Raw genomic sequence first — 27,050 nt, 5'->3', positions numbered from 1 at the left:
AACAACAGGAGATAATCACTTACATGAAGCAGATTGATAACAACATCCTTACATCCTTACTCGCTCCATTTAGCCCAGTAATAGCCCCCACTCTATTTGAGGCACCAGTATCACGCCAGAACTGGAAGTTCACGTTAGAAGAACTCATGTTTAGTACTTTTCCATACACATAAGCACACACACATAAAAACTGGTAGTTTTCTCCTGAAAAGTTGAACACAGAGGACCTTTATGTATTCGGTAATGGCGATGGGAATGTCACTGTGGCTGTGGGACTTCCCCTTCACCATCAAACACAAAGCTGTTAATGTATATAGGCACCGTATCCTCAGACCTGCTGTATTATTTTTGCATTTCCAGCACCAAGTTCAAACTTTCCTTATTGACAAATGGAAGGAATTCACTTGCTCCTTTACCGAGGTTTATAAAGTCTCTTTCTGTATCACTGTAAAACTGTGCTAACTAAAGCCAGTTCATATGAACAGAATGAAAAAGCCATAAACCCCAGTGTCAATCCTCTGCATATTTATTGTAAATCAAAATAAGACGAGGATGCTATTAATGGAAAAGTCCATACTGTTGATTGCAGACCAGTCACCAGTTTTAGAACACCAGCCGCTGTTCTTTTTCTCCTTTGGATTAATGCACCATAACTGTAACATAATATTGTAAATCAGGTATATACAGTACATCTCCACAGTGTTGTGGTCCATCCCTGTATTTGGTCCAAACATCTGGAGATCATATTTGACTCTTGAAGACTCTGTAAGGTACTATTATGCTTCTTTTCTTAATCTGCCTAGCGTCTGATTGCATATAAGCGCATATAAAAAAAATCTTAACTTGACTGTTCTACTCAGTTATACCCACACATGCACACAGATTAGATAACAAAGGCATAGTAAAGCTCAGCAATGGCATCTTAGACAAGATGAGCAATTAAAAAACTCCTGCACACTGTTATTGTGATCGCCGTAATGTTTATGGGTAATTAGAAAATTCATTAACCTTTAATAAAGGTCACAATAATAGGAAGAAGAAGAACTAATAAAGGTCTAACAATGGTGTGCAAAACTTTGCTCTTTTGTTACCTTTAAATATTTGATCTTTAACAAGAGGCAGTTGAGGATAAATCCAGTGATAGATTCACAGCAAAACTGATGTCCTGAGATTAAAAGAAAGCCTTAAAAGGCAAGTTGAAGGCACTTATTTAATATTAGAATAATACATTCTAGATACACGACATACGATTTATTATGGTATAAAATAACCAAGGCACTGCCATGATCTGGTCAGATGGTCGGAGATGCCAAAAAATGTGCAGCAGTTTAGCTTTGATAACTTTGTTTTAAAGGATGACTTGGTTCAGTACAGCTGGAGTCTGATTTTAATAGTTTTGGTCATCACTTCTTGTCGGTAATATAAACACTGTGGTAAGAGCAGGAGGATACCCGCTGAAACACTGCTTGAAAGAAGCCCAACAGGGCAAGAAACACCTGACGACCTAACATAAAAATCTGCTTTTGTTCTGCCTATAACTACAAAAACTTCATTTGATTTAAAAATAAATAAAGTCTTTCTATTGTCTGTCATGTCTGTCTTATTTGTAGCTGTGTTCCAAGAAATTTTGAAAAAATTTTTAAGTACAAAGTTAAAATCAGTAATAGAAATTATGATCGAAACTACAAAAAAGACTCAAAGTATGCTTTCACAAATTACCACACATGGCACATGATTTTCATTGTTTTGTGGTGTTTACATGATAGAGCAGAAGATTGTGAGGAAGTTCTCAGGCCTCCTAAAATATCAAGCTGTTGGTCACTTTACAGAACAAAATGTCAACAAAAAAGTCACTTCACAAGTTATCATAAAAACGTATCTTTTCTTGTTTTTCACTTTTTTCCAACCATCCTATTAATCTATGTCGTTTTTGTTTCCAGGTATTTAACTGTTGTTACCTCGTCTCTCTTCCACAGCTTGTCTCCTTGTGTGTAGATCTCTGTGTTCCCTGAAGTGTACGGCTCAAGCTTTTGCTCCATGCTGGTTCAGCTCCAGTCTGTCGTTCATCTTGCTGGGCTTACGTCCCAGAGATTCAGCCTCTTCCAAGGTGGTTGTCAGAGGTTTGCCAAGGGTCTCAGGCAGAAACAGTGCGAGTACTCCAAAAATTAATGCCAGGATTCCTACAATAAGCTAAACACAGGTTGTGATTGAGAAAAAGGGGGGAAATTTTTTAATTTAGCAGTGCTGCCAGGGTAAACTTAGAAATAAACTATGATAAATGAGAACAAATGGAAGTTGACAGCTAAAACATTAAATGCATTTCTATACCTGAGGTAGGTAGATCCAGATGTCAGCCAGGTAGACACAGAAAGGGGCCACCACACTGCCGACACGGCACATCATACTGCCACTACCTACTGCCAAAGACCTGGAGGAAGAGCAGCATTACTCCCTCTGTTAGAATTAATTAAAAGTCGGAATATTACATTGATTTCAGTTTTTAAATTTAGTTCACAGGTCTAGCTAGTTCTAAAGTGGAAGATTCAAACATGAAACTTTGCCCTTAATATAGCAGCAAAGTACAAACCCCTATTCCAGTAAAGCTCTCAAGAACAGAATGCAATGATTTCCAAATCAAATCAACTTTAACCTGAAATTATGGTTGTATATGAATGCATGAATTTTCTGTTTCACGTATAAAGAGTTCTTTAGTTTTTGCAATATGAAAAAAATAATAGTTTTAGCAGTTTTAGCAAACCCTTAAAACAAAAACAAAACTCTTTAGCGTGCTTACCTGATGATAGTCGGGTAAAGCTCGCAGGTGTAGAGGTAGATGAGACCAAAGGCAATTGCAATAGCAAACTTTCCTATCATACTCAGAACAATAGTTAGGATCTCTATGTCCTGTAGAAATGAAGAGAGAAAGAAAAACAAAGAGAAAGACAAAGATTTCAATTCAATTTAGCTTTAATCACGTAGCACCAAATAACAAAACTAAATTCCAGGTGCATATACTACTTTTAAAAACTCAAGAAAGCACAAGTAAGTACTTGTACTTAAGTACTTGTACACCTGATTGCCCTTGCTCATCAGAGACTTAACGAACTTAATAAGTGTTGCTCTGTCAGTCACTATAATTTAATTCATTATTATACTTTCTGACAAGTTCTGATTGTGTGTCAAACATGCCCTTGACTTAAAACATCCATAAAAACATACATGTTAATATATGGTAACTAAGTGAAGAATAAGCTTGAATGTAAAATGAAATGTATTTGATTATTAATTCCCATTGACTACAAAGCAGTGTATAAACTGTATACAGCCAAGCTATCGTGTGGTTTCTATTAAGAAGTGCTGGAAACAAACTGGAACTTAATGAGACTGCAACTGGATTCATGACAGCTGGAATGAACAGGTGTGAGTAAAAGGGTCGCTACTGCCGTGTCAGCAGGGTTGCGACACAGAACTTTAGACGTGTCCCCTGTCTCCATGCTGCTATTTTTTTTCCATCTTTCACTGTTTGCGTGGCTCCTAAGATCAAAGGTCATATTTATTTAAAAATGAAGTACCAGCTGTTTGCCAGCTCATCCATGAACAGTGCTAATTTGGGTCAGAGCTCAGAACACATGTTGGGAGCTTCAAGTGTCGGATCTCATTAGTACTGGTCAGTGATCACAAAATACATCGCAATAACAGTCGAGTTCATTAGAGTACAAGTACTTTAAGTAACTCTATGCTATATTTATTCTATCTTGTAAGCAGTAGCATCACTGTCACATGTGTAAAGCTCCACATGCAGTTAGGATGCAGGATTACAAGCATGGCTCATTTGTAAGAGTTACCAAGACGAAGCCTCTTCCCTCCAAAAAAGACATGGCGGTATAGCTTAGGATTGCAAAGTTGCCTCAGAACTTAACACATGTTAGAGAGAGTTTCTTAAAGTACATGTACTTGTACAGTTTGGACTGTCTGATTTATCGCCTTGTCACTGGGCTGGTACTGTTGAACTCTGACACTTGCACCTAAAGATGACTGCAGATTTCTGTGAACAGCTGAACTTTTTTTTGGTGGTGGGGGGTGGGGGTAGGGTGCATCTCTGTACGTACAGCAGGTACCACAATAATGAGAAAACAGGCGACCGCAGCCAGGAGCAGAGATGGGGCACACGTCTTCTTCCTTCCAATCCGATCCATTGCAAAACAGCCAACCAGATAAGAGGGGAGCTCCACTGCACCTGGAAACAACCAACCACAGCCGCTCTCTGTCAGGGGTTATCACTGGCACTGACAGTGACATTCTATCTGGAGGACCTAAATAACCATCTGAAAAGCTGCCTCCCAGATATGCTCTTCACTGTGCCTCTAATGGAAGTAAATGGGGATCACTCACTAAATATTCCTCTGGCAATTAAATGATCAAGATTAAAAATACACTTTCCGTTGAGCGTGAAGATACAAGACAATTCATTTAAAACAATTACTTTGTGACTTGAATTAACATAATTTACAATTATATTTCTAAGCAGTCATCCTGAAACACATTTCAGCAGTCATTTTGATGTTAACCTCAATTTCAGTGATGACCTAGACATCCAATCTGCATGTTAAGAATCAACAGTCAAATCTGAAAAAAACCTTCAAGTTTACTGTCCTGAATGGAAATCTACTGGAGAGTTGTGAAATGCAAAAAAACCCCAATAAAAAACCCAAAAACAAGCCAAACAACATCATTATCCAATCATGCTTCTAGACTCATGACAGTTTTAAGGGAGAGGTGGCAGAAATATTCTTCTACTCGACCTCTAGGTAAAGATGGAGGTAAGTGGACTTTTTCTTGGTCGACTTGGTTACACATTTGGTTATCTGCCACAATCTTTACTCTTATCTAATGTCAACAATTTCCCTTGTGGGATTAATAATCTACCTACCTACCTAAGTCACAGCTAGTAATAAATTCTGCAAACTTATTTTATAATTAAGTGATCGTACTGTTACATCCCCCAGGAGGATGTCTCTTCTCCCTATTAACCTTTTGTTTTGTCCAGGCTCCACCTCCTCTGTCCTGAGTCAAAGGTTAAATAAAATCCCGTGTTTTCAAATAGCATTACATGAACACTATATCAGTTCAACTAAAAGATGTTTGTTAGACTGTAAATCCTATTTTCTCAATCAGACAGAAAACCACGAGGAAGCCATTTAGCTTAAAGATGGAGCGCTGCTATTTTTGTTGAGTCCTCGCAGTCTGATTTCACTCTCGGTTACATATACAGAGCACTAAACAAAGCAAAGTAGAGGAACATATCATTTTTACTGTGTTTGAAATTTCCACATAAGGTTCTGCTCAACTTAGAAGTAGCAAGAGTTGTTTTTAGATTAAACAGGTGAACTAAATCATCTCCAGACTCACTGGAAACACTCTGAAGTAGAGTAAGAAGCAGAGACACTATTCTACATCTGACACCAAAGGTAAAAAAAAAAAAAAGTGCCAATATGATCACAATATTAAATACATGTTTATAGTTTTGCAATCTCAGTACCAAATTCACACTCATGTGACAATCACTTACCAGCAAGGAAGAGGTTAACATACTGGTTTCCTCCCAGATTTACTGAGCCCAGAGAGAAGACGTAGTAGCCCAGACTGCCGATGAACCAGATGGCCCACACTGTGCATGTACGACCGGCCATCCTCCAGCTGCCAAACAGGTCCACGATGGTCAGCTTCTTCTCAGGCTTGGATGACTGCTCGTCTGTGTCTCCCTTCAGCAGACTTTTGCCATCTTCTCTCTTCCCTGGCTCCAGGAGATCCTCAGCTTTCAGCCTGCATTCAAGGCCGTTGACGCGGGCAATCACATTCAGCAGTTTCTCAGTTTCCTCATAGCGGCCCTTGGCCATCAAGTAAAAGGGAGTCTCGGGAAACTTCCAGCAAAAGAGCAAGAAAGGTGCGGTGCATACGGAGAGGACTATCTGGTAGATCCACCACACCCGCACCAGGTAACCAGTCAGAGCCACCATCATGACGCCAACAGCAAAGGCTGCATGCACATGCATCGATGTCCATGTGCGTACCTTGTTGCCAGTGAACTCTGTTACATAGACAAAGACCACCACCAGATAGCCACTAGACACCTGTCAAAAGCAAAGATGAGAAATAGGAACTAGTCATTTTAATAGCAGTTTAATAGCAGTTTTCCACAGAAAACAGATAAAGTGGCCAAGAAATGAAAATGTAAAAAAATAAAATAAGAGATGGACAAAATGCCCTTCTAACATGTTACAGATGTTGATGTTGTATATAGTACTGTGCAAAAGTCTTGAGTCATCCATCATTTCTTAATATTTGGTTTCCAAGGAGCTAGACTTTCTTAAGATTTTTAAAGTGCACTTGAGAAACAGGCCTTCTGAAGTTTTTCTTTGGACATTGGCTGCTTTTTCACTCATTTTCAGTCCAGACTTTTTACCTGACCTGGTGGCTGAAATTTTTTGCTTTTGTTTAATTTGTCTTTGGGAGGTTTGTGGTTTTTGTTTCTTTGTTTGTTAAGCCACTTAACACTGACCTATGAATCATTCAGGGATAAACTGGGGGGAAAAGACAGCAAAGATCTGAAAGATAGATCTGGTCAATCAGTTGATCCATTTACTGTTGGTTACAGCCTCACCAGAAACGGTCTGAGTGGAAAGGTGGCTGTCAAGAAGGCATTCTTATGAAAGGGAAATGGGAGAAAAGGCAGAGGTATGCCAAATTATAGAAGACTTGAACTGAATTTGAGTGGGAACAGATCTTATGGAGTAATGAATCGAAATTTAAATTTTTTGGTTTAAGTCATCATCAATATTTACAGAGGATGTCAGTTCAGTGGTACAATAGCGACTGTCTGCAGCCATCTTTAAAACACAGTGTCGTGGTTTGGGGTGGCGTTTCAACCAGTGATGTTGGGGATCTTGTCAAAATTGATGGATATTTGAACACCATCAGATTTTGATCCACCATGCAATACCGTTAGGAAATAATGTAATTGCACTTCATTTTTCATATTGGCAATAATCCTAAACCCATTTACACCTGGACAGAAAAAAAAATCACAGTGGAACACTATTAGTCGTGGATTGGCTTCCCCAGAGTGCTATGGGATCATCTTGATAGAGAACAGAACATAAGACAGCCAACATACATAGAAGAGCTTTGAATGTCCTTCACGCTGCATGGAGAACTATTCCTGTAGACAACTTAAAGAAATTACTAAAAAGTGAGAGTTCAGGGTCTGTCAAAGAATAAAGGTGGTCATACCAAATATTCCCTAAAAACTTGTTAGACCTTTGCAGAATCTGTCCTATTTATTGTATTTCCTTGTATGTTAGCTCATGTTTCAATAAACAGCTGCAAATGCTGAGTGAGAGGTGGCTTGAGACTTTTGCACAGTACCATAATTTGTCCACAAGATGGCACTCTGCAGCTTCCCTGCTGGCAACCGTGTTTGAAACGCCCAACAACCAGCTAATCCCAACAGAGTCGGACAGAGTATAAACAAATAAGCAAATAACTACACATAACAAATGTTAGGGAAATCTGTTTTGGAAAATATCGGTCGATATATTGGAATATCAGATTTTTAAATCAGCAAATATCTGTATTAGTCTTTTAAAACTTATGTTCCTCAGACTTTAAATATAAGGTTATGATCATGCTAGTAAACCTGAAGTATATCCTTTGTGTTCAACCTTATGAACTTATGAACAAAGAGAAACTGACTGCATGCTCTTGTTGTACACAGTACCAGCACACAACAAATTTATAGTTCATAGTAATGATTTGGGGATATGTCTTTGTAGGTTTGCCGTGTGGTTTCATAGTGTAGCTGTGCAGTATCAGTGTACAAGGGCCTGACTCTATGTGAAAAACAACAGCTGTAACTGAGGAGGACTGGGGGGGGGGGGGATGGTAGAAGACGGAAAGGAGTGAAATAGTTTAAGCAGATATGAAATAATCTGCATCTAAAGCAAACAAACCCATGTTTAAATATAAAGACAGAAACTAAACCTGTTTGTCACTGTTTGTGTCACATTTCCTTAAATTACATATTTAAGGAGTATTTTTGGTTTGCATGTTGGCTTAGCTGCAATATGCCTACAGGGGGTGTATTCAAGTATATTACCTGAGAACATTAGGGACTGGACAAGAGGTTGTTTAGCTGAGAAACATCCACTGGTGGCTGTTTGCAAGAAGAACATTGCAAATATGCCACTTCTCTTGTCCCACGTTGGCTTTTTATAAAACACACGCACGCACAGGTACGTAACCATTCACAACCGTACCCACCATAGCAAGGAGAAAGCGGAGCACCACAAAGAAATAGTAGTTTCCGGAGAATGCTACAGCTACTCCGAACCCAAACTGACAAACGCTGGTGAGCATCAGAATCTTCACACGCCCAACTCTGGTGGAGAGAAAGAAAACTATGTGAAAAAGAATTACAGAGACAAGCAGACCAATAAAGGAAGAGAAAAGAGCTTGTATATTCAGTTAAGGAATCGATTAAAAGGGGCTTATAAAGTTGTCACAGTCGCACGTGGTTTTAAATCATTTCGACAGGAGTGCTTGACAGGAATATGATACTTGTGCATGAAGTTACGGAGAAGACTGACTGCTTTCTGCTAAAATTTACTGCTGTAAATGGTAAATGGCCTGATTCTTATATAGTGCTTTTCTACTCTCCCGAAGCTCTTTATATAACAAGCCTCATTCACCCATTCATGCAAGCATTTTTTTCACTTTTTTGCTCAAGTGCTTTCTATCTAACAATCAAACGAATTCGCATTCGGAGAGCAACTGGGGTTTAGTTTCTTGCCAGAGGATATTTGGCAAACAGACTGGAGCAACCATGGATCGTACCACCAATCTTTCGATTAGTAGGTGACCTGCGCTACCTCCTGAGCTACAGCCACCCCTGCACATGTAAATGCTAACCACTCAAATCTGGCTTTGCATTCTGCTCCAGTCATTACCTTCCACTTCTTTTTCCCCCAATCTACATCAACTATGCTTTCACTTGTCCTGCCTCATTTTCACTATAATAATTTCTTTCCACTACCTTCTTGACCTAATGTGAAGCCATACATCCTGAAATTACAACTACATGAATTACAACTACTTTGGCAAGTTCCTTTTTTTTTTTTAAACATATAGTCTATGCCAGGACAGCCCTTCCTGTTTAAAACTTAACTCAAAAAGTGTCACATGGTAACATTTAACCCCTGTCTTTGACTCTACATGTTGCCTGAAAATAACCTTGACCTCATCTTACAGCAGCCCCTGCTTACCTGTCAGCAACGTCCCCAAACACCAGCGCTCCAATCAGCACCCCGAGCATGAATGTGGGCTGGCACAGCTTGGCCAGCCACTCTTTATCACATACCAAGTCCCAGTCGGTCACAATGCTTTGGTAAACTTCGGTGTGGTCATAAACAAAGTTCCCTGTACATTCTTTCACTGTTTTGTTGCCATCGAAGTCATACGAAAAGTGTGTTGGGTTGATGCGAAGGGTGCAGCGGCACCGGCTTAGCTCCCACTGTTCTCCTTCTGCTGTCTTCACCACCAGTGGTCCACTACCTGATTTGAAGACTGGTAAGATTTCTTCCAGGCTGCTTGCCGTCACGTTACCATACAGAACGTCGGTGATGTTGCCGGGCACGCTAGACACAAAAATTGGAGTTTCCACCAGAAAAACTGAGGCCAGGTAGTGGATTCCACAAGCTATGGCCTGGAAGACTGCTGCAAAGTACAGACATGCCTGAAATCTGGACAGAAGGAGAATACAGGAAAATTATTGTGGTGATTTTACAGTATCACCAACAAAAACAAAAAACTTCTACAAAGGCAACCTTAATAGTTCAACTTTTAATGGAATCTAAAAGACATTTCCAGGTATCCAACAGCATTATCGTTTCAAGACAATTGCTTTGAATGTAGTAATTTATTCAGAAAACAAGTCTATATCCAGTGTTGGGGAGTAACGGAATACATGTACCGCCGTTACGTATTTAAAATACAAAATATGAGTACATGTAAAAAAGGTGGTATTCAGAATACAGTTACTTTGTTGAAATAAGTGGATTACACGGCGGTACTTTCCTGTTTCATATTAGGGTTGCCAACCGTCCCTTAAAATACGGAATCGTCCCGTATTTCGAAACAAAAGTACACGTCCCGTATTGAGCTAATAAGGGACGCACTTTGTCCCGTAATACAGTGAGAATCAAAAGTAGTCTATAACTTTTAATGGAATTAACGCTTTGTTTGAAAACATAATTCCCAGCCCCTCTCCTGCTTTGTGACCAATGAGCTGACAGCACACTTACGAGTATGACAATTCAGATTACCGCTCATCTCATTGGTCAAGGAAAGGTCGCTTACGGAGAAAATACCGGAAGACAACAGATGACCACAACAAGAAGCATGGCCAACAGGGAAACAAACGCCGACACTGCGGTGCAAGTCTCGGACGACAGTACACCTAAAGCTGGGCAAACACTGTGCGATTTTTTCAGTCACGTTATTCAGCTCCTGCTCAAACTGCACGATTGACTCGCAGGGGTTAGAAGTTGGTAGGTCACGATGCAGGTCTCACACTATACCGCCCGATGCTCTGATGCGACCTGAGTGCTCACACTGTGCCTCCATAACATGAAGGTTATAACTAGGGTTGCCAACTCCCTGAAAAATAAATAAGGGACACCTCGTGGCCAGGGCCGGGCAACCCAGTTGTCTTCACCCTTCCCAGTGTGGTAGCTCTTTTTTTGTGTGTGAAATTATTTTTTAACCATTTGACTTGAACTTGATTTAAGCAGATGCATATTCTTTGTGATATGACCATATGGGAAACAAATGATCATTTAGCCATTTATTTTTAGCTCACAATGACAACATTAACACAGTAAAACAGGTCTCTTTCAGAAGCCTGTCATGCTTAACTTTTGAGAATATAAGTAAATCTTTCTTTAAAAGAACTCTGTCCTACTTAACTTAAAATTATATAAATTAATAGAAAACAATAGAACAAAATCATTCTTGTAACAGTGCACATTTAGTGCATTTAGTACAGTTGGCTTCAGTTGAGGTATTATTTCAGCTTTTCTAAAGCTAATCAGCTGCTCCTGTTTGTAAACCCACTTGTTCCCATGATTACGCATCTTAACTCATCATCATTATTCATCTATGTATTACTTTTATGTATTAGTGATCTATTTGTTGTAATCATCTATCCTTGCAGTTGTTTATTACACAAAATAAATTATATTATCACACTTCTGGCCACATAGCCCTGATATTCACCGCACATGCCCATATTAACCTTAACCAGAGGGTTTAAAAAAAACAAACCAGTGTTTACATACCATATCTGCTTCTGCCGTGGCCTGGCGGACAAAAAATTGGTAAAGGGTTCCCCGAGCTTTCATGCCCCTCGTGTTCTTCATGTGCCCACCAATAGAAGCATGCCTATGGAAAAAGTGCGCCGGCACACAGTGCAGTGCGCTTTATAGTGCACTTTTCCAGCCAGGTGTTTTCCTTTTCCCATTCCTCCCTGTACTTTTGCAGCCTTTTTTTTTTCTTTCTCTGAGCGAACAAACATTGCTGCTCTAATGCTGGGCTCACACTGTGCGATTTTTGGCCCATTTTGAGCCGATTTTTGAGTCGTGCGACCGATTTGGTGATCAGCCCGATTTTGGCCTTCATCGTGCGTCGTGTAGTATACGTGGGGTAACGAGAAGTGATTAACACCTCACGACCAGCTCCCGATCATCAATCGCTCGTGAGGGTGTCACCGCAGCTGCTCACGCGCAAACACGTAAACGTCGGTGAAAAAGACGTTGCAGCACAGCTGTGCAGCGTGTGATCTGGACACAAGCGATGGAGGCACAACTTGTAGAACTTTGGAAAGCTCATCCGAGCCTTTTCCATGTGGCATCACAAAATTATCACGACCACAACAACCGTGAAAATAGTTGGATTTACACTGCTGCTCAATCACAGCCTGATCAATGTTTTTCATTAGCAATTTAGCAAAGTTGATGTGGTGGTGTGTCTGTGTGAGTGAAAGACAGAGAGAGCGAGCGACAGATTTTCTGTTATAACCTTCATTTTATGGAGGCACAGTGTGCCGTCCGAGACTTGCACCGCAGTGTCGGCGTTTGTTTCCCTGTTGGCCATGCTTGTTGTTGTGGTCATCGGTTGTCTTCCGGTATTTTCTCCGTAAGCGACCTTTCCTCAACCAATGAGATGAGCGGTAATCTGACTTGTCATACTCGAATTGTCATAAGTGTGCTGTCAGCTCATTGGTCACAAAGCAGGAGAGGGGCTGGGAATTATGTTTTCAAACAAAGCGTTAATTCCATTAAAAGTTATAGACTACTTTTGATTCTCACTGTATTACGGGACAAAGTGCGTCCCTTATTAGCTCAATACGGGACGTGTACTTTTGTTTCGAAATACGGGACGATTCCGTATTTTAAGGGACGGTTGGCAACCCTAGTTATAACAGAAAATCTGTCGCGCTCTCTCTCTCCGTCTTTCACTCACACAGACACGCACACCACCACCATCAACTTTGCTAAATTGCTAATGAAAAACATTGATCGGGCAGCTGTGATTGAGCAGCAGTGTAGATCCAACTATTTTCACGGTTGTTGTGTCGTGATAATTTCTGAGGCCACATCGAAAAGGCTCGGATGAGCTTTCCAAAGTTCTACAAGTTGTACCTCCATCGCTTGTGTCCAGATCACACGTAGGGTTGCCAACTCCCTGAAAAATAAATAAGGGACACCTCGTGGCCAGGGCCGCGCAACCTAGTTGTCTTCACCCTTCCCAGTGTGGTAGCTCTTTTTTGTGTGTGTGAAATTATTTTTTAACCATTTGACTTGAATTTGATTTAAGCAGATGCATATTCTTTGTGATATGACCATATGGGAAACAAATGATCATTTAGCCATTTATTTTTAGCTCACAATGACAACATTAACACAGTAAAACAGGTCTCTTTCTTAAACAGAAGCCTGTCATGCTTAACTTTTGAGAATATAAGTAAATCTTTCTTTAAAAGAACTCTGTCCTGCTTAACTTAAAATTATATAAATTAATAGAAAGCAATAGAACGAAAAATATTCTTGTAACTGTGCACATTTAGTGCATTTAGTACAATTGGCTTCAGCTGAGGTATTATTTCAGCTTTTCTAAAGCTAATCAGCTGCTCCTGTTTGTAAACCCGCTTGTTCCCATGATTACGCATCTTAACTCATCATCATTATTCATCTATGTATTACTTTTATGTATTAGTCATCTATTTGTTGTAATCATCTATCCTTGCAGTTGTTTATTACACAAAATAAATTATATTATCACACTTCTGGCCACATAGCCCTGATATTCACTGCACATGCCCATATTAACCTTAACCAGAGGGTTTAAAAAAAACAAACCAGTGTTTACATACCATATCTGCTTCTGCCGTGGCCTGGTGGACAAAAAATTGGTTAAGGGTTCCCCGAGCTTTCACGCCCCTCATGTTCTTCATGTGCCCACCATTAGAAGCATGCCTATGGAAAAAGTGCGCCGGCACACAGTGCAGTGCGCTTTATAGGTGTTATGGTGACCTTTTCCAGCCAGGTGTTTCCCTTTTCCCATTCCTCCCTGTGCTTTTGCAGCCTTTTTTTTCCTTTCTCTGAGCGAACAAACATTGCTGCTCTAATGCTGGGCTCACACTGTGCGATTTTTGGCATATTTTGAGACGATTTTTGAGTCGTGCGACCGATTTGGTGATCGGCCCAATTTTGGCCTTCATCGTGCATCGTGTAGTATACGTGGGGTAACGAGAAGCGATTAACACCTCGAGCAGCTCCCGATCATCAATCGCTCGTGAGCCGCTCACACTACTCACGCGCAAACACGTAAACGTCGGTGAAAAAGACGGAGCAGCACGGCTGTGCAGCGTGTGATCTGGACACAAGCGATGGAGGCACAACTTGTAGAACTTTGGAAAGCTCATCCGAGCCTTTTCGATGTGGCATCACAAAATTATCACGACCACAACAACCGTGAAAATAGTTGGATTTACATCGCTGCTCATTCACAGCCTGATCAATGTTTTTCATTAGCAATTTAGCAAAGTTGATGGTGGTGTGTCTGTGTGAGTGAAAGACAGAGAGAGAGAGCGACAGATTTTCTGTTATAACCTTCATGTTATGGAGGCACAGTGTGAGCACTCAGGTCGCATCAGAGCATCGGGCGGTATAGTGTGAGACCTGCATCGTGACCTACCAACTTCTAACCCCTGCGAGTCAATCGTGCAGTTTGAGCAGGAGCTGAATAACGTGACTGAAAAAATCGCACAGTGTTTGCCCAGCTTTAGGTGTACTGTCGTCCGAGACTTGCACCGCAGTGTCGGCGTTTGTTTCCCTGTTGGCCATGCTTCTTGTTGTGGTCATCTGTTGTCTTCCGGTATTTTCTCCGCAAGCGACCTTTCCTCGACCAATGAGATGAGCGGTAATCTGAATTGTCATACTCGTAAGTGTGCTGTCAGCTCATTGGTCACAAAGCAGGAGAGGGGCTGGGAATTATGTTTTCAAACAAAGCGTTAATTCCATTAAAAGTTATAGACTACTTTTGATTCTCACTGTATTACGGGACAAAGTGCGTCCCTTATTAGCTCAATACGGGACGTGTACTTTTGTTTCGAAATACGGGACGATTCCGTTTTTTAAGGGACGGTTGGCAACCCTAATCACACGCTGCACAGCCGTGCTGCTCCATCTTTTTCGCCGACATTTGTGTTTGCGCGTGAGCAGTGTGACAAACTGCGGTGACACCCTCCCGACCAAGCGATTGATGATCGGGAGCTGGTCGTGAGGTGTTAATCGCGTCTCGTTACCCCACGTATACTACACGATACACGACGCACGATGAAGGCCAAAATCGGGCCGATCGCCAAAACGGTCGCACGACTCAAAAATCGGCTCAAAATGGGCCAAAAATCGCACAGTGTAAGCCCAGCATTACACTCACACAGACACACACACCACCACCATCAACTTTGCTAAATTGCTAATGAAAAACATTGATCGGGCAGCTGTGACTGAGCAGCAATGTAAATCCAACTATTTTCACGGTTGTGTGCCTCCATCGCTTGTGTCCAGATCACACGCTGCACAGCCGTGCTGCTCCATCTTTTACACCAACGTTTACGTGTTTGCGCGCGAGCAGTGTGAGCGGCTGTGGTGAGACCCTCACGAGCGATTGATGATCGGGAGTTGGTCGTGAGGTGTTAATCACTTCTCGTTACCCCACGTATACTACACGAGGCACGATGAAGGCCAAAATCGGTCCGATCACTCAAAAATCGGCTCAAAATGGGCCTAAAACCGCACAGTGTAAGCCCAGCATTAGAGCAGCAATGTTTGTTCAGAGAAAGGGAAAAATGGGAAAAGGAAAACACCTGGCTGGAAAAAGTTAATATGGGCATGTGCAGTGAATATCAGTGCTATGTGGCCAGAAGTGTGATAATATAATTTATTTTGTGTAATAAACAACTGTAAGGATAGATGATTACAACAAATAGATGACTAATACATAAAAGTAATACATAGATGAATAATGATGATGAGTTAAGATGCGTAATCATGGGAACAAGCGGGTTTACAAACAGGAGCAGCTGATTAGCATTAAGCCAATTGTACTAAATGCACTAAATGTGCACTGTTACAAGAATGTTTTTCTTTCTATTGTTTTCTATTATTTTAAGTTAAGTAGGACAGAGTTCTTTTAAAGAAAGATTTACTTATATTCTCAAAAGTTAAGCATGACAGGCTTCTGTTTAAGAAGGAGACCTGTTTTACTGTGTTAATGTTGTCATTTTGAGCTAAAAATAAATGGCTAAATGATCATTTGTTTCACATGTGTTCATATCACAAAGAATACACATCTACTTAAATCAAATTCAAGTCAAATGGTTAAAAAAATAATTTCACACACAAAAAAAGAGCTAGAAAATTCACCACACTGGGAAGGGTGAAGACAACTGGGTCGCCCGGCCCTGGCCACGAGGTGTCCCTTATTTATTTTTCAGGGAGTTGGCAACCCTATTTCATATTGTCGCGGGTCAGGACTGTTTGGGTTTTGTTTGACAGCTATGTTCTGTTGTTCCAGGCGTTACGGTTGCCATGGTTACAGGGTGACGCTCTCTCTCTGCGTGTTTCCTGGGTGAGAGAGCACTTTTTGTTGTTGTTGTGCTAAGCTAATAGGCAGAATGCTACAGGTATAGCTCTAAAGAATGTAGCATCATAGGCAGTGTAGTCCGTGCTCAGTGTTGGGAAGGTTACTTTTAAAATGTATTCCATTACAGATTACAGTCAAAGGAGCTTGCAAAGAAAAGCGTCTGGACTTCTTTAAGTTGCTTGAAGACGTTTCACCTCTCACCTGAGAAGCTTCTTTAGTTCTAAGGTCAAATGGTGGAGAGTCCCAGATATAAACCTAGTGGGAGTGACCCCCCACAGAGGGAGAACTGAAGAAGCTTCTCGGATGAGAGGTGAAACGTCTTCAAGCAACTTAAAGAAGTCCAGACGCTTTTCTTTGCAAGCTCCTTTGACTACGATGACCTGGATGACTGAGAACCTTCACAGACATATTACAGATTACAGAATACATGCCCCAAAATGTATTCGTATTCCGTTACATTACTCAATGAGAGTAACGTATTCTGAATACTTTGGATTACTTAATATATTATCATGCTGTTTACAACTACGTGAATGTACTATTGCTGTGTGATTTATTACTGTTACTGAAGGTCTGCGGCTCCGAACCATAGTAAAGGGACCTCTGGCTAATATGGTGGGTTCTGTGTCGGGCTCTTAGCCGAAAAATAGCTTTACTTTGTTGTGTGGGTCAACTTTGCTTGCGAGAGACAGAGAGAGGCGTTGAAAGGCTGCTCCAACGGAACTTATTGTTTTCAGAGGAACACGGTGTGCAGTCAAGTCTTAATAGCTTACTTACAACTGGGCTCTTCAGGCACTCTTCTTGGCTAGGGTTGCCAACCGTCCCTTAAAAAACGGAATCGTCCCGTATTTAGAAACAAAAGTACACGTCCCGTATTGAGCTAATAAGGGACGCACTTTGTCCCGTAATACAGTGAGAATCAAAAGTAGTCTATAACTTTTAATGGAATTAACACTTTGTTTGAAAACATAATTCCCAGCCCCTCTCCTGCTTTGTGACCAATGAGCTGACAGCACACTTATGACAATTCGAGTATGACAAGTCAGATTACCGCTCATCTCATTGGTTGAGGAAAGGTCGCTTACGGAGAAAATACCGGAAGACAACCGATGACCACAACAACAAGCATGGCCAACAGGGAAACAAACGCCGACACTGCGGTGCAAGTCTCGGACGGCACACTGTGCGTCCATAAAATGAAGGTTATAACAGAAAATCTGTCGCTCGCTCTCTCTGTCTTTCACTCACACAGACACACCACCACCATCAACTTTGCTAAATTGCTAATGAAAAACATTGATCGGGCAGCTGTGATTGAGCAGCAGTGTAAATCCAACTATTTTCACGGTTGTTGTGGTCGTGATAATTTTGTGATGCCACATGGAAAAGGCTCGGATGAGCTTTCCAAAGTTCTACAAGTTGTGCCTCCATCGCTTGTGTCCAGATCACACGCTGCACAGCTGTGCTGCAACGTCTTTTTCACCGACGTTTACGTGTTTGCGCGTGAGCAGCTGCGGTGACACCCTCACGAGCGATTGATGATCGGGAGCTGGTCGTGAGGTGTTAATCGCTTCTCGTTACCCCACGTATACTACACGACGCACGATGAAGGCCAAAATCGGGCTGATCACCAAATCGGTCGCACGACTCAAAAATCGGCTCAAAATGGGCCAAAAATCGCACAGTGTGAGCCCAGCATTAGAGCAGCAATGTTTGTTCGCTCAGAGAAAGAAAAAAAAAGGCTGCAAAAGTACAGGGAGGAATGGGAAAAGGAAAACACCTGGCTGGAAAAGTGCACTATAAAGCGCACTGCACTGTGTGCTGGCGCACTTTTTCCATAGGCATGCTTCTATTGGTGGGCACATGAAGAACATGAGGGGCATGAAAGCTCGGGGAACCCTTTACCAATTTTTTGTCCGCCAGGCCACGGCAGAAGCAGATATGGTATGTAAACACTGGTTTGTTTTTTTAAACCCTCTGGTTAAGGTTAATATGGGCATGTGCAGTGAATATCAGGGCTATGTGGCCAGAAGTGTAATAATATAATTTATTTTGTGTAATAAACAACTGCAAGGATAGATGATTACAACAAATAGATCACTAATACATAAAAGTAATACATAGATGAATAATGATGATGAGTTAAGATGCGTAATCATGGGAACAAGTGGGTTTACAAACAGGAGCAGCTGATTAGCTTTAGAAAAGCTGAAATAATACCTCAACTGAAGCCAACTGTACTAAATGCACTAAATGTGCACTGTTACAAGAATATTTTTCGTTCTATTGCTTTCTATTAATTTATATAATTTTAAGTTAAGTAGGACAGAGTTCTTTTAAAGAAAGATTTACTTATATTCTCAAAAGTTAAGCATGACAGGCTTCTGTTTAAGAAGGAGACCTGTTTTATTGTGTTAATGTTGTCATTGTGAGCTAAAAATAAATGGCTAAATGATCATTTGTTTCCCATATGGTCATATCACAAAGAATATGCATCTGCTTAAATCAAGTTCAAGTCAAATGGTTAAAAAATAATTTCACACACAAAAAAAGAGCTACCACACTGGGAAGGGTGAAGACAACTGGGTTGCCCGGCCCTGGCCACGAGGTGTCCCTTATTTATTTTTCAGGGAGTTGGCAACCCTATTCTTGGCTGCAGTGGTTATTATTATATTTACATGCTTCAGCTCCTGTTTTTGCTCGATGACAGCTCGTACTTTTCCTTTTTCTCCCTCCCTCGCTTGATGAACCAGCATGATAATATATTAAGTAATCCAAAGTATTCAGAATACGTTACTCTCATTGAGTAACGTAACGGAATACGTTACAGAATACATTTTGGGGCATGTATTCTGTAATCTGTAATGGAATACATTTTAAAAGTAACCTTCCCAACACTGGACATATCATAGACAGCATCTTGAGACACCCCTCATGCCTCGGTTTTCTTCCAAGGAGTCAGACTTTCTTGTCATTTTTAAAGTGACTTCGTGCAATAGTTGTCTGGGCTTTCTGAAAATCTATCCATGTTCTTCTTTGGACACTGGCTGCCTTTTTTTTTTTTTTTTTACTGATTTTCAATCCAACCCTTGCTCCTCCATCTTCAAAATATAAAGAAATTAATGGTGACTCGCGATTTTAGCAGTGTACCCAACCTGTGTGGAAAGGTAAAACTTTTTTACCAGCTTTTTAATAAAACCCTAAACGTTTTTAGGTTAAAAAGTGGGAAAACAACTTGACTGATGGAGAGGTAGTCAGGTAAAACCAACCCGCACAGAAAGAAATAATTCTAGGTGTGTTTATTAAGTCATTTTGAAAAAGCCTACTAAAAACGAATATATAAACTTTATAGTTTAAATACATTAACCATGTGTCTCCTAAAGATACACAGGCCCATTTCTAACTGTAATTAGTTATTTTTCAAAATTACAAAGAGGTGACAGAAGTTTCTCTAAGCGAATGTCCCCCCCCTTTTTGAAACATGGATATATCTGTATAGATAAAAAAAAAATACCGTATCATTGCTGTAAAACAAATTACGTCATCTCCCACTTTCAATAGTGTTTGTTTTCAAAATAGCAATGTGAAGTGGGATGTGTAATATTTACGGTTCTAAAGTTGGTGCCTCCTACCACAAAATTCCCCCCACTCGAATAAAGAATAAAGAAAATGTAAAGTTACAACTGACTATAGAGAAAACATGCCAATCCTCACGGTACCTTTTGAAATGTCCGAGCTCGTCGAATACTTTCTCCACAGACATTTTCTGACGGCGCGTTTGTGTGCGGTGGCTCCCGGTGCGTCTCTCCCTGGCGGGCAGCAGCTCCTGAGCGGATCAGCACCAAATAATGAACAGAGGCCTTCACGAAAGCAGGGTGGGAGGGGCAGACACATACACACGGCTATTGACAGACTCGAGCTCCTGGGGCAACTACCTTATAAGCGAGACGCTGGTGTTAAAAAAAAAACGCCCTCTCTTCTCTTCCCAGATATAATGAAATAGACAACTGCCCCAAATCTTTTTAATTTTTATTTTTAAACTAAGCGAGCCGCCCTCAAATCTGGACACATGCTCTCTACAGAGTGCAACACCTCAGCGATACTAAAATGAAAAAGTCAGCACAACACTTTTCCAGAATTGCGTCTTCATAATTGGTAACACGTGACTGGGTGGTTTTAATAAATAGACTGGTGTCTTTCCAACTTCAGATTCACTTAAAACCCCCAAATGAGCTGGGAAAATCACTGGTGATGATGATGACGTTTTGGAAACTTAAAGGTCTGTATGATGACTTAACATTTGTTTGATGACATCACCTCTTTGATTACATTAGTTTTATCAGTCTAATTTGAACTTTTTGTTGTGGAAATGGCACCTATGATGTATCCAAGGGCTTTTTTTCACATTTTGATACAAAGTGAAGTAGTGATGAGAGTTGTTTGCTTTGATACACCTGTGACTATACCTATCTGCAAACTGAAGATCTTGTGATGTAGTGTGATGTGATGTGTAGAAGTATTAGATCTGTTTATTCTGTTGTTAACTGGTTATCCTTGCATAACGTCCACGTGTAAAGTTTAACCCCTATCAGGGTCAACATAAACAAGCGGCCACTGAAACAACTAGTTACTCTAAATGTGCCTGGTGTTTACAGTTTAAGCAAAGCAGTAATGAGCTGCTGGGTTCATAATAATCTCAAGGTCCTGTCTCTGCACCAGCAATCATTCCCTCTTTCTATTTGGCTAGCTCACTCAAAATTGTGGCAACAGCAACAATGGCTATTTTAATTGCTTATTTAAGTAAGCATTTAACATTTTAAGAAGTAAGAAATAACTAGAAATGCCCAGACTCCAAAGTAGCATCCTCACATGGCTCTAATGAACTATCCAAACTTCCAAAATGTATAGTTTGCTTCGAATTAAAACAAGCAAAACAGCTGTAACCATAAACACATAGCTGGCCTGGGTAGTGTTTGTATACGCAGCAATGGATTACAGACCAAGTCCTTACTTCTGTGAAAGTGTGCATTTTATTTGATTTTAGTTTGAGCGACTAAAAAAACATTTAATGAATGCATTTAATCTTCTTCACCACATTTTTGTGGGGTGAGATCACAGGTTATTCACGTCTGTGCAAGACCCACATTTAGAACTTAAAAGCCCGTTCTGTGTCTCTGCTTCTCCAAGTGCTCCTAACGAATCCTTTGATTAATGATTGATACGTTCAGCCGTTGTGTTTGTATTGACTCACTGCATCTTGTCTTGGCTGGATTCAGCAGGAATACGAATACAAACTATAAACTAAACAGCGTTTGCTTTTGCCATCACACTGACTTGCTTTCACTCCACCTTCTCATCTGGGAAATAAAACGGGAGAAGGATCATTGAAATAGGTTGTACGTGCTGACTGTGGCAATTTGTTAAACAGCGTGTTACCGTGAAATTAACTGCAGGTCTGCTTTGAAAGTCATCAGGTTTAACATTTAGACATTAAAAAGTAATTGACACATTACTAGCAAGACTGCATGTTGCATTTGTGTCAATTGCATTTCACAAATGTGTTTGTTTTATGTAAAAGGGTAAGATTTTATGACACAAACAGATGGTCAGCTATAAATCGTCTTCCACATCTAAGTGAGGCTGTATGGCGTTAATATGGTGTGGAATATAAGCAACTATATCTTATATTCTTACATCTATGTCAGTCCAGTTAATAGGTTTGATCGTTTATCCCAGTTTTTGAAGTGTTGCTAACTTTCACAGCTTTTTCTGTATGTATGCATATGTATATCATGCGGTCTCTCGGGGTAGAAGGTGCTTATCTTTGCCACTGGTTGCTGTGCAATCATTTATTGAGGTGTGGAAAAAAGGTCAAACAGGTTTATTTTATTGCCTCAGATGTGTAACCTTGTAACATATTGACCCTTTTAATGCTTATTATTAAACCAGTATGTGAGCATGTTACCGTTGTTGTAAATAAAAAGCTAAAAATATACGTTAAGATCATTATTATTATTTTATTATTATTATTTTTTTTTTATTATTTTTTTATTTTTTATTTTTTTATTTGATGATCCAGTTAATCTTGATTGTGCAATGTGTACATATTAGATGAGACTACACAAATGTACACAAAAATCCCAACTGTTGAATTATTACTTAAGGTCATTAACTACAAGCTTATTATAACAATATTATTATAACAATACGTTTATTCTGCAGTCACGTGAGTTGAAAAAACGTAACATAGGGGTGTGTCATTTTTCAAGGCAACTTAGACCATTTACACAATTATCTCACAAGGCTCAAGAGTAGTGAGCTGAGACCCTTGCCAGCTATTTATTATGTATTTACAGTGCTTACAGTGTTTTGAGGACCTGAATCTTATAAAACAATCAAGTTATTATTATGTGTGTGTGTGTGTGTGTGTGTGTGTGTGTGTGTGTGTGTGTGTGTGTGTGTGTGTGTGTGTGTGTGTGTGTGTCATTTTGGACCCCAGTTGAAAGTAAACACACGGTAACCTTCACCTCTTCCTGATACAACTGGCCACTTCCCACTGTGCAAAACTTCAGCAGTTCATCCAGACATCGGTGTGTTTCCCAAAATAGAAGAAGCACATTGATCTTATGGTGCAGATTGACCTGTATTAGTCCAGCTTGTTCCAGTTTTCCTGCTTTTTGTGTTAGGAAACCTGTATTTGCCACTGCAGATATCAGACCAGCTGCTGTTTACAAAATACCATGGAGTAAATTCCACTTGCAAGCAACTTCGACAGTTTATCTTATCTAACCATGAAAAGAGATTTTCATTTCTAGATATTTTTTTTGTAACCTATAATTAGCAAAATGAGCCCTTTTGGGTTTACTCTCGCCCTCTTAGAGCTTACTGTGTGGTTATAAGCCTTGCCGCTATCAAATTTATCCAGCAGGCATTTTTGCCTTTGCTTCATTAGCAGGTGGTCTATCGGTCTGTGATATCAGGCCCCATATTGAGACACTGCTTTTAAAGTATATGTGAGTAGATAGAGCTTAAACGGCCTCTCTCTGTCTCTCTGGGCCCTGTTTTGTTGGAGGATATGAAAAAAAAAGGGGGGGGGGGGGCAGCCAGAAACAAACGCATTGCACGTAGCAGCTGATTTTGACCAGATCTGGACAAATCATTCCAATATGAATAATGCTGTCTGCAGAGAGAGAGCGAGAGAGAGAGAGAGAGAGAAGTCTCCTGCATCTCACAAAAGAAACATTGTTTTGCTACATGTTTGATACAAAACACACGTCTAAAATTTAGAGTTTTTCCAACTTCTTTTGAGGTAAAAGCTGGACGCTTTTATGTGTAATCACACAGAAGAAACAGTAATCAGTTCCATATGCAGCTGTTTAGAATTAACCACTAGGTGGCAGCAGAGATCGTCTTACTGTACCCGACATCCTTTATTCTCTCTGGTTCTCCCGATCTAATTTATTTGATTCACTGTAATTGGCTTGTGTGCCGAAGCTGGTATTTAGAGGAGTGTTGTTTGTACTTCAAAGGGGGGCAGCAGAGAATTATTTGTAGGCTCAAAAAGGCTGTAACTGATTCCAAACAGTAGGTGGGAGATCAGCTCTCTTATTATCTGCCTCTTCTTACATTTAGCAGTGCCACGTCAAGCAAATTCTAATTCTCAAGTTTTGTTGTAAGGTCTAATCCTCCCCCACCCCTAAAAAAGACAAAAAAGGAAGCTTGAAAACACCAGATGAATGTTCTCTTCTTGTCCAAAATATCAAATATGCCCTCATTAAATCAGGAATCGAGAGAAGTATGGAATTTATGTGAAAAAACCCACACATTTTCTTAAATTTGTACAATAACAGAGAAAAATATAGGAATTGATATAGTATTTTTTTTTAGAACATGTGCACACAGACAAAATTCAAGAGTAATGACTTCAAATAAATGAGTAAAAACAAAAAGTTCTTAGAAACTTATCACTCTAACAAAATGTTTGCATTGGAGCACCTCAAATGACTTTTCACAAATACTTAAACTTTCATTCGTGTATGAATGTCGCTGCTGTTTCCAGAGAGAGCCCAACAGATGCTGAGAGGAAATCTTGCATGGACCCGTTATGGAGCTGGAGACACAGCCCATAACTGGAGCTACACCGTAACATGAGATTCTGCTGGGCGGGATGAAGCAGCACCAAGGAGGGGGAAGAACAACAGAGTGGTGTGTGTGTCTGTGTGTGTGAGTGTGAGTGTGATGTGAACCTCAGAAAGAAAAAGAAAGCAAATTAAAGGGGCGTGTGTTTGGGTTAAAAAAAAAGAGAGAAAGAAAGAGACTTACAAGTGTGAGGAGGGAGTTTCCAAAGTTTTCAAAGAGGGTGGCATATTCTGCACTTCACTCTCAGCTTCCAAAGCCTCAGCACTTACACAGCCTCACAGCCTTGCAGGAAGCACAAATATGTGTGCGTGTGTGCTGGTTTATGAGCAACGGTGGAAATGTTTGCATTTCATTAACTTACCGCTGTTGGTGTAAAGGTGGATTTTAACCTTGAGACAAAGGGGAAGAGAAGAGAACTTCCAAAATGGGATAGAAAAAGCAATCAAACTGACACCTTGAGTTGAGACACTGGATTTGGGTGAGTCAGAGAGACAGGGAGGACAAAACAGTGGATGGATATGGGCAGAGAGCGACTCACTCTGGGACTGCTGCTGCGTTTGGGCATCCTGTTCACTGCTGTGTGTGTGTGCATTCATCTTTACCTGGAGAGAGGTTGGCAGGGTGCCTCAGCACCCTTGGCTTTGAGACGTCCAACTAAATCTAATCAAAAGTGGGGTGAACAGAGTAAAATGAAACAGGTGTCTGCAGAAGAAGCAGAGGAGCTGGGCAAAAGCATTAAAAGGAGAATTTCTTATGTTCACAAACTGAAGAAGGACAGTCTAGTTAGGAAGACTGAGGGAGACACAGAGGGCCCCTCACCACGATGCTGCCCGCCTCTGCAACTACACAGAAAGGTATGTTTGATATACCATCAACTTCTTAGCTCTTAATTGTTGTGTTTAAGATTTTTGTCAGGTTTATCTGATTCCTAGATCAGTGGTTTCTTACTGAGTAAGAACTACTGAGTTAATGCTCGGTAAATCCCAGAAGGGTGATGATGGAAGAACAGGCAGCAGAATTGATGCATGTTCAACGAGTGCCTCTGAAATGCTTTGATGTCAAAGAAGAGAGGGTTTGCCACTCAGATTTCTGGCGGTACAGGACTGCATTTATTTTTCTGAGACAAGTGAACAAGTGTTGGCCTAACACACAATGACAAATCAAGCACTCCCTTAGTGCATCAGCTGCAAATCTAAGACAGTCAGCTCTAACAAAGAAACACTTCATTTGTGTGTTCTAAAGTGTAAAGTAAAGTGTAAAGTGTGCGTGTTAGTCCCCATAGGGAAATAGTTCCTCTGCATTTAACCCATTCACCCAGTGAAGCAGTGGGCAGCCACCAGTGCAGCGCCCGGGGAGCGTTGTGTAGGGACAGTACCTTGCTCAGGGGTACCTCAGGGTAGCCGTTCAGTGGAGTCGAACCCCCGACCTTCCGATCATAAGATAAGATAAGATAACCTTTATTAGTCCCACACGTGGGAAATTTGTTTTGTCACAGCAGGAGTGGACAGTGCAAAAGTTATGAGGCAAAAATTAGAATACAATAAGAATAAATACAGTACACAGCTGTACAGAATAGAATAGAATAATATACTATATACAGTAGAATAAAATAAAATAAATATACAATAAGATAAGAATAGAATACAAATACAAATACTATATACAACTGAGTAAAAATACAACGATGACAGAAAGGATTATTGCACTTAGTATTATTGCATATGTATGGATGTGTGTGCTTGATCAGTTAAAGTCTTTATTATGGAGTCTGACAGCAGTGGGGAGGAAAGACCTGCGAAATCTCTCCGTCCCACACCGTGGGTGCCGCAGTCTCCCACTGAAGGAGCTGCTCAGTGCTGTCACAGTCTGCTGCATGGGGTGGGAGATGTTGTCCATCAGGGATGACAGCTTAGCCGCCGTTCTCCTGTCACTCACCACCTCCACTGGGTCCAGAGGGCATCCTAGAACAGAGCTGGCCCTTCGGATCACCCTGTTCAGTCTCTTCCTGTCCCCAGCAGAGATGCTGTCGCCCCAGCAGACCACGCCATAAAAGATAGCAGAAGCCACAACAGAGTCATAGAATTTCTTCAGGAGTGGGCCCTCCACTCCAAACGACCTGCGTCTCCGCAGCAGGTACAGCCTGCTCTGCCCTTTCCTGTAGAGGGCGTCTGAGTTATGAGTCCAGTCCAGTCTATTGTTCAGATGAACACCAAGGTACCTGTAGCTGTCCACAGCCTCAATGTCCATACCTTGGATGTTCAGTGGTTGCAGTGGAGAATGCTTGTGCCTGCGGAAGTCTACCACCAGTTCCTTGGTTTTACTGGCGTTGATCTGGAGGTAGTTCAGCTGGCACCAGTCCACAAAGTCTTGGGTCAGACCTCTGTACTCCTTGTCGTCCCCATCAGTGATGAGGCCGACTATTGCAGAGTCATCAGAGAACTTCTGCAGGAAGCACTGGGTGGAATTGTGGGAGAAGTCTGCAGTGTAGATGGTGAAGAGGAACGGAGCCAGAACCGTTCCCTGTGGGGCCCCCGTACTGCAGACGACCCTGTCCGACACACAGCCCTGAGTCCTCACATACTGTGGTCGGTCGGTGAGGTAGTCCAGGATCCAGGTAGTGAGGTGATGGTCCACTCCAGAGTTCACCA

The 27,050-nt window shown here is 40.9% G+C and overlaps 2 protein-coding genes across 3 annotated transcripts in view; one reads left to right on the top strand and one right to left on the bottom strand.

Annotated features, from left to right (window-relative positions):
- Positions 1-21: 21 nt before the first annotated feature.
- On the bottom strand, positions 22-20,154 carry slc22a16 (solute carrier family 22 member 16). Of its 2 annotated transcripts, XR_014907725.1 has the most exons (9): positions 19,983-20,154; positions 9,321-9,797; positions 8,320-8,437; positions 5,570-6,131; positions 4,110-4,237; positions 2,795-2,904; positions 2,329-2,428; positions 1,959-2,190; positions 22-653 (listed from the first exon to the last, which is right to left on the bottom strand). XR_014907725.1 is itself a non-coding variant. In XM_085383300.1 (8 exons), the coding sequence occupies exons 1-8, from the start codon at positions 20,024-20,026 to the stop codon at positions 2,023-2,025; spliced, it is 1,707 nt and encodes a 568-aa protein (XP_085239426.1). In that variant the 5' UTR covers positions 20,027-20,153; the 3' UTR covers positions 22-2,022. The 2 variants fall into 2 exon arrangements, 1 of the variants encoding a protein (XP_085239426.1); XM_085383300.1 differs by having other exon boundaries at positions 22-2,190; positions 19,983-20,153.
- Positions 20,155-24,636: 4,482 nt separating this feature from the next.
- mettl24 (methyltransferase like 24) overlaps positions 24,637-27,050 on the top strand; it is a 46,096-nt gene continuing 43,682 nt past the window's right edge. Inside the window, exon 1 of the mRNA XM_085381568.1 lies at positions 24,637-25,256. Within this exon, the coding sequence (XP_085237694.1) occupies positions 24,915-25,256 (342 nt within the window). The 5' untranslated portion in view covers positions 24,637-24,914. The remainder of the gene's footprint in view (positions 25,257-27,050) is intronic.

Source organism: Rhamphochromis longiceps, linkage group LG15, assembly GCF_057381845.1.
Source record: "Rhamphochromis longiceps isolate RC_006_pf linkage group LG15, R_longiceps_female_GT1.1, whole genome shotgun sequence".
NCBI lineage: Eukaryota > Metazoa > Chordata > Actinopteri > Cichliformes > Cichlidae > Rhamphochromis > Rhamphochromis longiceps.
This window is presented reverse-complemented; position numbering and strand designations above follow the sequence as displayed.

Excerpts from the sequence above, each read along its gene's own strand:
- slc22a16 (XM_085383300.1), bottom strand. The coding sequence starts at position 20,026 with ATGTCTGTGGAGAAAGTATTCGACGAGCTCGGACATTTCAAAAG. Across the intron at positions 6,132-8,319 it reads TCCGCTTTCTCCTTGCTATG|GTGTCTAGTGGCTATCTGGT; the intron begins GTGGGTACGGTT and ends TGCTTTTGACAG. Across the intron at positions 2,429-2,794 it reads CTTTACCCGACTATCATCAG|GTCTTTGGCAGTAGGTAGTG; the intron begins GTAAGCACGCTA and ends CTCTTCCTCCAG.